Raw genomic sequence first — 12,807 nt, forward strand, 5'->3', positions numbered from 1 at the left:
GCTTCTGCTTGGGCAGGAAAACTCCCAATAATAAACTCCAGAGCAGATCAATTATGGCTGTGTGAGAGGGACGGAGTGATGATTTTTTAACGTGGATCAGCAACTTTTCAGAGGCGGTGCATTAGCCAGTCAGACAGATGTTATAAAATCTCCTGAAAACTTTGTTAATTAGCAGCAGTCATCAGCACGGCTGCTGAATCGTCATATTCCACTCAAGCTTTGTTTGCCAGATGGAGGTCAAGGTCTGTAATTACGTCTCGTACAGCAGCAGAACCGCTAAGCCTGCTGTAGTGGCTGCAACGTCACTCATCAACTGGCAATCGCAAACAAACGAAAGGCGAAACCAAATGGAGCCGTTGTGTGCATCGACAACAACAACAAAAAAACACTCAGGAGAAGCAAAAGAATCAGCCTCTGCAAGTTGTTCCGTTTCAGAATTGTCAAGGAAGCTGATTTTTGTCAGGTTTCTTTCTTCTTCTTCTTCTTCTTTATTTTTTTTTCTGAGATAATCCCCGGAGGAGCGCGAGGGCCCGGCCTGAAGCTTTATTTATTTTGCATTTCGAGATTAACCGCCAGCGACTGTCTTCGTTTTCTCACCACTCTCAGTTGAGTCGTGACATTTTCACCTCATCATACCAGTAAAAAACTTCCTCTCCTCAGTTTTCTTCTTGGACCTGGACCTGATACTCCGTTGTAAAAATACTGCCGGTGCAGCAGCCATAAGTTTAACTTGAGAGGGATTCTATAACCTGAGAAAGAGGCTGCCTCTTCTTACCAATGTGATGCCTCTTATACTGACATGTCACCAAATATACCTGGCAAACAAACTCCTTCTGGAGCACTGTTTACACGCGCGCTTGTTTTCCGTAAACGTCGTGTCTCAGCTCATAAACCGGACAGAAACTCAGGTGGTGGAACCTGGCGGCTGATCCGGGTTCCCTGAAGGCCTCGCGTCAGATCGTCGTCATTTTCCGTTCTCGGAGGTCAGGCGGGGAAGTGGCAGGAAGCTGAACTACGTCGAACGATGACGCCAATGAATGCAGACGGTCAGAGCCTGGACCACGTGGTGAAAACCAGGCTACGGCGTGCATGCAAACACACTGCATCGCTGTCAGCGAGGCTTCGCCGATGGTCCTAGCCTATGATGACAAAATGAAAAGGGGGATGTTTCATTTCATGCAGCTTCAAGCCCAAGTGCAGTTTTGTCATTGAAATATTACTCAGCAGTTTCCCCTTCAGTTTGTGTGCTCAGGTTTGTTTTGTTTTTTCAGCAAATGAAGAAATCTGAGCCCACTAAAAACACTCCCGTTCTTTCTTTTAATCTCACTACTTTTGGATGAATAACACACCCATGGATGGAGTACGTGAATGAAATGAAGAAGGCGCTGCGGCAACGCTTCCTCAGAACAGGAGCTAACACGCTTCTCAGAGGATGAAGGGAGGAACGGCTCGGATGGTTCTGCTTGTATTTGCAGCTCCCAACTCCCTCGAAGCGACGCTGTAAATCACCGGCTCCTGGAACGACGCTCGACAGACGATTCCAAACGGCTCTCGTCTCTGTTGACAACAGGGTGAAAATGTCTTCCTCTGTGGGTTTGCTTTTACAGTCGGGGAGCGAGAGAGAGAGAGAAAAAAGAGGGAAAAGCTTGATATTTTGTTTGATTCAACAAGAAAAGAGGGGGAATTCACAGCCACCTGCCCGGAGCGAGAGACACATCAACACAAGTGACAGAAGGAAGCAGCTCTGTGGCGTCGTGGTCTAGGTTTCAACCTCGGTCGGACTTGAGCTGCTGTCAGAGGAGGAACTCTCGCTCCGGAGCCAAATGATGACTGGATACAAGAGGATAATGACATAAATACTGCTGACTTCAAGTGGAGAGCCTTTAAGGGTTTGTTACATGGGTCTGTTCGTGCTGAGGGAACGTGGTCATGTGACTGGAAACGGGCTGAAATCTCAGCCGAAACGCTCCCCTCAGAAACTACCGTGAATTACACACGTGTTCCACCGGAAACAGTCACCGTCAAAGTCTTGTAGGAGCTGGGACACGAATGCATGAGGCCCCCTGTTAAATGCAGGATGCAGTCTTTGTTCGCTTTCGAGGGAAAAGGAGAACCATTTACAAGAACTCACAAGCACCCAGAGGTTCCCGATAAGCCCCTGATTGCTGATGGCAAAGCCATCCTTCACCTAAGTGTTTTTTGCCTTTCAAGTACTCAGCTTTAAGTGTCTTGAGCTCACAAAGATGTTTTCCTTCCCTCCCTCATTACTGCTTTATGACTCCAGAGTGCAGAAAGAGCCAGCCACGTACGGTAGCTTGACGCTGATGGTGACCGACCGCTGACAACCACCTTCCTTGCGGGGGTGTCGCTGTTTCCTTTTGCACATCGTAGACTGAAGAATCCGTCCCTGCATTTATTTTGTCTGAAGCAGAACAAGGAGAGTGCATTTCCTTATTCACTGTGCTAGCGTTGGAAGCTATGGGGGGGTTATTCACTGTATGGCCACTGCTAACTGCGTCTTTACTTTCCTGTTAAATTGCTTCTTTTGTTTGTTTTTCTTTTTCGGAACAAACCCCCCCCCCCCCCCCGGAAAATGTCACTTTCTGTTTGGATAATTGTGTGGCTTCTGGTTCTCAGCAGCCGGTTAAATTTAGGAAAAACTTCTGGTTTTTATCAAATATTGAAAAGGTCAGCGCGACACGAGGGAAAGCCTGGGACAAACTGTGTTTACTGTGAAAACACGGTACTGGTTTACCCTCCTGTTCTTAACTCTAGCCATTGTTGGGCACTTGAACATTTCTTTACGCAGGCGTCCAGCGACAGCTCCCGAATGTTCTACAAGAACAACAGGAAGCACCAAATTGATTCCAGCATATTACACAAGCCTGGTGTTAATTAATTACTTCCGGCGGTGAAGCCTTTAATGACTTCATCCCACCACCCGGCTGCTAATTAACCAGCAATTCAAACAGCCAGGCGGAAGTGTCTCATTTAGGTGGAACTCACAAAGAAGTAATTCTGCTCTTCCCTCTCAAACTGGCTCCCAAAAAAGCCCCCAGACAGCTATCCAGGGACTAATTTAGCCTTTGTTCAGGCTGTGTGACGGGAAGTGAAGAGCTCTCTCTAGGGGGGAGTAACTGGAGAGTGACTCTGGACTGTCACTGTTCATCCAGTGAGTTGATCGCGGCTGGCGCTTGTTCGCTAATGACCTGGCAGCAGCGCGCTGATCTAGCGATGACTCCCCAGGTTGTCGGCTCTCTGTGAGCCAGGAGAGGACACGCCTGTTGTGTACATTTACATACTCTCCCCTCTTTCTCCTTCACGGAGAGGAAAGTGTGGGTGGCTTTCTTTGAATGCTTTTTAAAGATGGTGTCAGAATGTTTCTACACCTCTCAGTGCCGCTGAACGCCGCAGACCTGAGGCCTTGTGTTTTTCTGTCGACGAGATATGAGGTCGCTTCTACACATTTACCACAAACATCCACTGAGACGCGAGGATGATCTGACGAGCTTCTGGTCACAGGTCGTTCTAACAGGCACCAACTGTGGTGCCTTGCAACTGCAGTGCTGCATTTCTTTTTGACCCTGTTTGAGCCTTAATTGACAGAGTTTTTCCTGCAGAGAAGGACTTTTATGAACTTTCCAGGTCTGAATAAGGCACAACTGCCTCCTTAATGCAGGTCATTCAAATAATTTAAACCCAGTGCACTCAGCAGCTCAAATATTCAGTCTAACCATTGTGAAGTGCAGCGTGTGAGGTGCTCTGATCTCTGCTGCTCTCACAGCATTAAATGGGAAAGTGATGTATTGGCTCTCACTAGCAACAGCCAGCAGGCCATATCTAATCAGGACCATGTTTCTCCTGGGGAAAATGATTCTTCAAACTAGAGATGCAGTCGGTACACAGTCCAGGTTTTCCTGGGCTGGATGTGGTTTTAGTTTCACACAGACGCGAATCTGATAACGGCTCACATGAGTGTAAATGGTTTTATATGCTTTCACTGGAACTCCGATCCTCAGCAGAGGCCAAACACATTAAATGAGCTCCAAAGATCTGCAGTGGCGCAACACTGCCACAAAGGCTGGACTCTAGCCTATCCATCAAGCTTCTCAACAGACGCTCTGAAAGTCTCTTGAATAGCAAAATCCATCCCGCGTTCCAGTTTGACTCTTGAAACTGATAAGGTTTGTGTTTACTGACATATGTCGTTTGTTGCCCCACACCTGACCTCTTCACTTAGGTTGAGAAATAACCTACAATTCCCAGAATGCAGTTTGGCTTCTCCCGGAGAGCAGGTGTGATCATTTTGCCAAGAAGAGGGAAAGTGCCCTCTTGGAAAGACCACACTTCCCAGTGAAGAGTCAACATGGTCGCCTCAGAGAATCGGACATCTCTGCCTTCTGAAAGCAGAGAAGTGGCAAACCAGCTGGACAGTTGTTGCTCTAAAAATGTTCTCAGAAAACAACATGCAAAGCTCTGATAATGTTTTTGGAGGGAAAACGTTCTTCTTAGGGTAAGATAACGTTCGCTAACAACGTTCCAGTGCCGCTTGAAAAACGTTCCTCAAAGGCAACAAAGTAAAGCTCAAAGAATTTAATAAAAACATCCCCAAAATGTTCCCAGAATGTTGCAGTTAAAACGTTTTGTCTTTGTACACTTTGAACATTGTGGGAAATTGACATTTAGACGGGAATTAAAAAAAAAAAAAAATCCAGTGTGAAGCCGATGGAGATGCTCTCTATTTGTCCACCTCTGAACTGATGAGTGAGCATTTTAATTTGTCGAGCTTTTTTACTGCTAAGCCATTTGTCTGAGCCACAGCTGTGACGGTAACGTTTCAGCGTGCCATGTTCAAGCGCCAGCTAACTTCCTGCAAACCTCTTCATAAACTAAAGGGGGGGGGGGGGGCGTTTGACTGTGATACAGCATCAGTGAAGGCTGGGCTTGAAAACAGCTGTCCTGATTTAATGGACTCTTAGATCTGGAATCAAATCACACAGAATATAAATCAAATCCACATTTAACCCAGTTGTGGCTGTGGTGGCTATAATCCAGGAGGCGACTGCCACGCCCCTCATCCATCTGTAAAGCCAGTCATGCATCCGGAAACAGCGAGGCTTCCTGTAACTCAGCAGCAGATACCATCAGATACTCCGCCATGACTCAGGATGCAACAGTTCCAAGCAGATGGATATCTGAGCAGGCAACCGTGGCCCTCACACTTCTGGAGGATTCAACCAGCAGTAGGAATCAGGAAGGAAGGAAGCGGCCTTGATAAGCACCGATCTTGGTGTTTGTGTTAAGGGTTTGCCCTGTTGGTAGATGGGAGATTGGAGAATCCCTGACTCATCATAGCTGCAAACCAGAAAGCTTTCAACCTCCATATTCACTGAATCTTCATGTTTGTCTAATTTAACAATTATTCGTGTGTATTTCACCTCTGTGTTTTATTCTGTGACTAGAACTTTGTAATATTTGCAGTTTTTTTTAAAAAAAAGAACCAAAATTATTTTAAATCGGCTCATCAAGCGATACTTTACCTGGAAGGGCACTTTGCCTATCAAGTACTCACAATTAAGTGTCTTTAGCTAACGAAGACAGTTTTCCCTGCTGCATCCTTTCATTAGGACGCTTGATTGCAGAAAGAGCCAGCCTTGTCTAACTAGCTTGAAGCTAATGGTGACTGATGGCTAACAGCTGCAAAACTGCCCAAAATTTTTAGTTTTATTGACCCTTGAATCCACTGTTTTTTTATCATCCGGGTCGTCTTTATCCAGCTTTGTGCTCAGGAGTCCACAAACATTTTGGTTTGAGCAGAAATCAAACTACAACTCGTAGAGCTCAGCGCTCAGAGCCAACACGCACACACCTGCATTTGATCTGGACGTGAGCTTCCAGTTCAAAGTTAGCCTTGTTTTATGTCACGGATTAACCAGGTGGGTTTGGGGGGGGGGGGGGGGGTGTCATTCTGGTCTTGAAGTGGTCATGTAAAAAAAGCTGTAGGTGGTGGCCCTCTGCCTCGACCCTGGGAGAGGAAAGAGAAGTTTGTAAGTCTTTTCTGCTCTCAGGGATTACTGGGACATATGTTTGCCTCATTATCTGAAACAATCTGACTCTGTAATATTATATACTATATTATATTATATACTGTACTGTTTCAGACTGGGAATAAGGAAAATGAAATGGTTCTTCTTTTAAACTTTATGGGAATGTCTGAGTGTTGATTACACACAACACAGTGCCAGCAGGCGATACGTGTGGCTATCTATGCAGCCCTGAAGTGGTTCAGACTCACTTGGCTTATATCTGAAGGACTCTGCTTTGTTAACGGGTCTTTTCAAGTGCTCGAACACCACACGCCTGAGTCTCTGCACTTGTACAGCTGGCTTACACCCTGGAGAGCACGTTTTGCTTGGCCTTCTATAGAGAGAAAAAGAGTGACAGGGTGCGTGGATGATCAAGAATGCTTCTACTCTCCCTCTGCAGTTCGCTGCAGACTCACGACGAGCACAATCGATAAAAGAAAGAATGAGAAAAGCCATCCGTGCAGGAAACTGACAAAGCTGCAATGTGCACCATGGTGTGTTGGACCCCTGCAGGGAAAATACAGATAAAAAAACAATCAGGCAAATGAATAGTTCAAGTTTCACCAGTCAGCAACATGAGCAGCAGAGATGACCTGATTGCAGAGAATTAGCAAATCATTAATCATGTTGGCGATCCGGTCCGTGTTCTCTGCACCAGGCCTTGACGATGTTTGGCATTCATTTTGAAATCTTAACTCCCACTGGGCAACGCCTCTTGGTTGAAAGCTCACTTTGTGTTTTAGGCTGCCGGACGTTAAAGGATTCCCTGCTGCATTATTGCAGTGTTTAAGAGATTAAATTGCTTTTGCCGCAAGAGTGTGTGTGTGTGTGTGTGTGTGTGTGTGTGTGTGTGTGTGTGTGTGTGTGTCTGCCTTCTCTATTTGTTCCGATAATGAAGCCATTAAACCCCTGAGACAATGGGAGAATAAAAATCGTCTTTTCTCAGCAGGGGGGGAGTAAATTAACTTTTCTCTGTTTACACATTTCAAGCACAAGAAAGGCTCTGGAGGGTGATGCATCCAGGACTCCACTTGACTTCTGCCACTCTCCGTCCCTCTATAATACACTCTTTCTCTCAGCCACACACACACACACACACACACACACACACACACACACACACACACACACACACACACAGCAGGCCTGTCCTCCTGTGTGATGTATGAAATGAGGCCTTTGCTGACATGTGGGCAGACACACAAAGCGTCATTTAGCACCGGGTCATTTGTCACATCAAAGCATTCCTTGATACTCACAGGGAGGCTTCCAGTAATCTGTCAGAGTAAAATGTAAATGGGCTACATGGAGCAGCAGGGATCAGCAAGTCCCCCCCACCCCCGCCCCACCCCCAAGCTGTCAAATCTGATGTGACCCTAAATCCTAAATGCTTCTCAGTTCAAAATGTGACCAGAACAAAAACTGATGTCAAACATTGCAGTGGGGTAGCGAGTTTTATGTATGTATGTATATATATATATATATATATATATATATATATATATATATATATATATATATATATATATTCCTCTCTATGCTAAGATACACAAAAGCATCCTCAATATAGCAAATTTTGAAATTGTCTGCTGCTACAGCTTTTCTCTCAGTTACGGTTTGAAAATCGTGCATTTCTTTCAAGAGCGGCTCGGCCCTTCAATTCTAAATTGCTCACTGGCGTTTAAAGCATTTTTACTGCACTCATGTCAGACCTCCGCCATCCAGCTGCTTTAAAAAAAAACAGAAGAGAAAACTAATCCCACCATTTTTTCCTTGTATCATATAAACGGATAAGATATCAATTTCCTGTTATTAAACTCCAATCTTTTCTGAGATTAAATTAATCTGCTTTATATTGTATTTCCGTGGCAGCACTGGCGTCTTTCCTTCATCCTGCCCTCCTCTGCATTTATAAACCTGTGGGAATAGCAAGTGGGTGTGAAGGATGTGTGTGTGTGTATAAAGGCGGGGTACTGATTTATGATGGATATCGGTGTTTTATTTCCTCCCAACATGTGAAAAAAAACCCGACATACAAGGTTAACAGTGCTCTCACTTATTAATGTGCCAGGACTAGGAAATACAGCTGCTACCACAGCCCTGAGAGGATAAGCATGATACTGTCCTGGGAGAACTCAATATATTTTCATCTGAAATATTTAATTATTCAGCCTGGTAGAATGTGATGTAATTAAAGCAACTCTTCCCTTAAATAATCATTTTACTCACGGGGCTATGTTAGGATATTTAAATATATACTTCAAAACAGTTACAGGCACATAAATTTGAATTAACACATGGTGACTATGGAGTCTGTAGGTTTCTATTTTGGGTTGAAGATTAAATGCCAGCATTAATGTTGGATGCGAGCGGTAGAAAAAAACAACAACAACAACAACCCAGAAATACAAGAACAGTAAACAAGCTGTAAAAGACCAACAATCCCACCAATGAATGGTGACCGGAGGCGTTTCTGCAGCTTTCAGTCACTCAGGCGGTGGAATGATGGAGAGGTGACACTGCGTCAAGCTACACGTGGACATGCGGAGCGACACCGGAAGTTTGACGATTAGCATTCAACATAAAAATATTAGCTGTGGTTTCAATAAAACAATGACGGCGGTCCCATCCACAAACAGTCGAATTTGGAGAAAATGTATTTTATGGTTGGGTTTGCTGCGAATGTATTGAGTACTCATTTAGCCGGATTATCCCGATGTAGGTTATGTCACTTTTATTTTGAAACGGGAAGCTATGTAAGTCTTGATTAACTTTACTCACGCGAGCGGAGCTGAACGGTCAAACTACTCGTAACTGTCGGGGTACTTTGGCATGTGAATCGCTGGCAGGCTCAGGGGAGGGGATACTTTTACTGAACTCAGTCTGTGGAGAAGTGCCAACAGATGCCGTCTCCGACTCAGACCTGAGTCCTGGAGCTCTGGTTTACCTGTGGAGCAAATGTGTCACTGACAACCAACGGTTTCCGTTCGCGCTGTGTTATGATGGCTAGCCGTCGCTAGCAAGCTAGCTAGCTGTATGGCTGGTGTTGGTGCTGCTGTAAAGAGAGCAATAATTAGCTAGCAAGCGGGTGGCTCGCTCGGCTGCTAGTTTGTTGCAGACAGTTTGGCATCTCTCCACGGCGCCGATAAGGCCACCAAACGGACAATGCCCCGGATATTACAATAAGGTGAGTGTCGGACAGGAACCGTTAACCTACTTTCACATGTTAAATCGTTAGCATAGCAGCTGAATCATTCCCAGTTAGCGGGGCACAGCGGGGCAGACTATTCCCTGGATTCGGAGACATTCCACCGAATATCCCTTGTGTCAAAACGTTTCATTTGGATCTCAGACTAGGGTGTCACGTCTGGTACGGTTTTTGTAGACCGGACCAGTGAAATTACCTGTTACAGTAACAGCTCATCTGTCATTGTTTCGGCGCAGAAAAATCATATTTTAATATCAGACATCCAAAGTTAGCTTTGTCAGCCGCACGCCGTGCTGGCAGTGAGAGTGCTGGAGTCCTCAACTCATGCCTGCACGTTAACACAGTGTTGTGCTGGCGATTTAACTTAGCACGACATAAACAGCGTTCTGGCATCCGCAGTGCCACGACCGACCAGAATGGAAAAGGTATTACCGGACACATCATCTCTGGATCGGGACGGCTAACGTTGTTTTTTCAAGTTACCTCCTGTGTGAAATCATAAACCGGCGAGGGTTCTCCGGAATGACAGGCTTTTACAGCGTGCTTTTTTTCTTTTCTTTTTTTGTTGTTGTTGTTGCTTTACCGAATGTGACTCTCCCTTTCTTCTCTTGCAGGGAAATCATGGACTATACAAACGATATTTTCACCCAGTGGATTAATCATCAATTCTTGTGACATTATGGAGTGATTTCTTCACAAAACCATGCAAGCGTTCACATCAGCCCTTGACCACTGCTGCAGAGATTTTGTGTACCCACATCTGGATTTATCAGACAGTATTTGAAGAGCAGCAGCCAGGTCTGGTGGTGCGGTCTAATCTTTTTTTCTTTTCTTTTTTTTCTAGTGTGCTTTCAGTAAAACATTAACTATGTGTCTAGGCGGTTTGGATATGCCCAGATACACATAAACATTCACGTGAATTTGTGTGAAGAAAGCCCAAAGAAGGAAGTCCCGGACGGGATAGGTACACATACATTCCCCAGGAAACATGGCTTCAGTTTGGAAGAGACTGCAGCGTGTGGGGAAGCATGCCTCCAAATTCCAGTTTGTGGCTTCCTATCAGGAGCTGATGGTGGAATGCACCAAGAAATGGTGAGTTTTTGGGGAGTATGAGGCGGCCACAGCGCTGTCATATAAGCCTCGTGAAAACTGAGTGTCTCTGTCTATGCTGGAATGCAGATCTCGTTCCTGGTGGCCATAATTCACACACACACACACACACACACACTCGCACACACATATTCTCCTTGGTGTGCAGGCATGTCTACATGTTGGGAGGGGCCCGGATGCCTTGTTAAATTACTATGGTCTCTTTGGTGTGCACCAACGTTGAAATTGTTTGGCTTGAGTCTTACAAGAAGAGGGTGGCAGGCAGGCAGAGAGGTTTCCCCTCAACCTGATGGGAAGATTTCAAGCTGCCCTCACTTTCCTTAAATGTCCTTGAGCAAAGCATTAAATGCCTCCAACTCCAGAGATGTAGCTGCTAATCTGATGCTGACTTTTAAACCCAGTGGAAGGATTAAAACTTATGAGAACACTTCAGAATGACTATGAACATATTATAAGATTCAGTCGTTTCAGGATGGAGCCTGACTGCATGCCCAGTAGCAGTTAATTCATGTGAACTGTGAGAACAGGGGAACATGTCACCAGCTCTCTTGTAGCAATTTCCTGCTAAATGTTGGAATTTCTCTCAGATTGTGTAAGCATGTCAAAGTGTGATTGATGGCAAAATGTCCCATTCTGGTCTGTCGAAAGTAAAAACAATTCAAATGATTTAAACTGCTAATATTATGATCCTTACTAAAAAGATAAACACTGTGAAACACCAATGTCATCGCTCTTCCTTCCCCTCTCCTGTTCAGATCCGTTAATTTTATGACAGCAAATGTCCACGTGATGATGTCATCTATTGAAGCAATAAGAACCAAGTTGTTTCTGCGTGTTGCTTAAGAGCTCTTCGCTCTTCAATCACGTAAATCACAGCCTCCCGTCTCACCGCTTATTATTGAAAACTTGCTACGTATACCTGGCAAGGTTTCATAGAATAAACACAGAAAGGAAAAATACACACATCTCGAACAAATATTCTTTCTTCTGCCAAGCAATATATTTTTTCAGGGATGTTTAACAGAGTGGTTGCCAAGCAACACAGACGCCGTGAAAAGCATGCTGAAAGAATGGGGTGATTATTAACATTATCTAATTATTGCCATTGTTGGGATAGTGCATATTTGATGTAAGATGGCTGAAATGGTTCATACTGACACCCCATCACTGATAGGATTTCTCTGGCGAGGAGAGCGGCATCAGGGAGCTTTAGTGTAGTGGGGCTCTGCAAGCAGTGGTTGCTGTGGACTTTCTCAGTGCCTGCTGCTTAACAAACCTGTGGCTGATGATGGTAAATGGACCGCACACTCAGTTTAATGGTCCCAGTTTTGTTTCATGACTTGTAAAACTCATCACTTTCCTCATTAATCTCTCTCCTTTATCCCATCCATCAATTTTTAGGCCACCTAGTAAAAGTTAAAATGCACACCACAATCTGGTATTTCTAAAGAGTTTGTTTGGTGCAGTTACACTGATCATCAAGAACTTGATTAGGCTGAGCCTTCTGGTACTTCTGCAGTAACGAGGTAACAGATTATACACACTACAAAGGGGTGTCAGAGCTGTCCGGTGCTCTTACAGAGGTTAAAGTTAAGAGCTGGGTGTATATAAACTACACTTCAGCCTGGAGTAATAAGCTAAAAGCAAAGACTTGCAGTGCAAAGATGTAGCCTGCAGACATGGATTCTCAAGAGGCTTGCCGTAGGCGTGACTAACACAGCCCCACACAGCTTCGACCTGGGACAGATGTTAACGTGTTGGAGAATGGAATGAGAAAAATGTACATCTCTTCCCCGAGCAAAGGGGTGGGTGGGCTCAGCTTATAGGCAGTAGTACACTTTGTTTTGCAATCCGAACTTGGTTCTTTTTATGTGATTAAATTGTGTAGCGATGATTTGATTTGAAGACCCTGGCTCCAACGTATCAGTGTCAGAGGATTTGATTGCCGATAGAATAAAGGCTTGCCTGGGAGATTGTTGCTTCTGTGTTGAGCTGTGATTTGGAACTCTCTCCATGGGTTTTCCCAAGGCTGCTGGTGGACGTACAAATAAGTGTGATGCCCTGAAATAATCCTTACTTCACATTGTTGCGAGTGATTGATCATGCTGTGCGCCATAAGAAAATAATCACTAAATAACATTTGTGAAACAAGGTTAGTATTGAAGGGATCTGAGCTGTTATTTCCTCATTCCCCCATAGTCAGAGCATTGTTGTTTCCCCAAGGATGGAGTTGTAGCAGCAGAGATGAATCACAAGAGTATTTTTTTTGTGTGTGCATGAGTTTGCAAAGCTCGCCCTGCCCTGGAGGTTTTATGTGTCTGCCAGCAGTGGAAGGACATTTGAGGCCTAAGCACATACAAATAACCAACTAACAATTCTTTGAGGGAATCCTCTTCAAATAAT

At 44.8% G+C, this 12,807-nt stretch overlaps 1 protein-coding gene and 1 long non-coding RNA gene across 12 annotated transcripts in view; one reads left to right on the forward strand and one right to left on the reverse strand.

Annotated features, from left to right (window-relative positions):
- Positions 1–1,440: 1,440 nt before the first annotated feature.
- LOC147247215 (uncharacterized) lies at positions 1,441–9,791 on the reverse strand. Its single transcript, XR_015109601.1, has 4 exons — positions 9,727–9,791; positions 6,296–6,420; positions 5,870–6,025; positions 1,441–1,598 (listed from the first exon to the last, which is right to left on the reverse strand). It is a non-coding gene; the product is annotated as an uncharacterized LOC147247215 (long non-coding RNA).
- ehbp1 (EH domain binding protein 1) overlaps positions 8,741–12,807 on the forward strand; it is a 134,488-nt gene continuing 130,421 nt past the window's right edge. Inside the window, exons 1-3 of one of the 11 annotated variants that reach the window (XM_086181289.1) lie at positions 8,743–9,273; positions 9,909–10,092; positions 10,173–10,386. In XM_086181289.1, coding sequence (XP_086037415.1) covers positions 10,283–10,386 — 104 coding nt within the window. In that variant the 5' untranslated portion in view covers positions 8,743–9,273; positions 9,909–10,092; positions 10,173–10,282. Of the gene's footprint in view, positions 9,274–9,908; positions 10,387–12,807 lie in introns of all 11 variants that reach the window. The other 10 variants (XM_086181288.1, XM_086181291.1, XM_086181292.1 and 7 more) reach the window with 10 other exon arrangements.

Source organism: Aulostomus chinensis, chromosome 16 (genome assembly GCF_037954235.1).
Source record: "Aulostomus chinensis isolate RoL2024-O1b breed Wild chromosome 16, RoL_Achi_v1.0, whole genome shotgun sequence".
Classification (NCBI taxonomy): domain Eukaryota; kingdom Metazoa; phylum Chordata; class Actinopteri; order Syngnathiformes; family Aulostomidae; genus Aulostomus; species Aulostomus chinensis.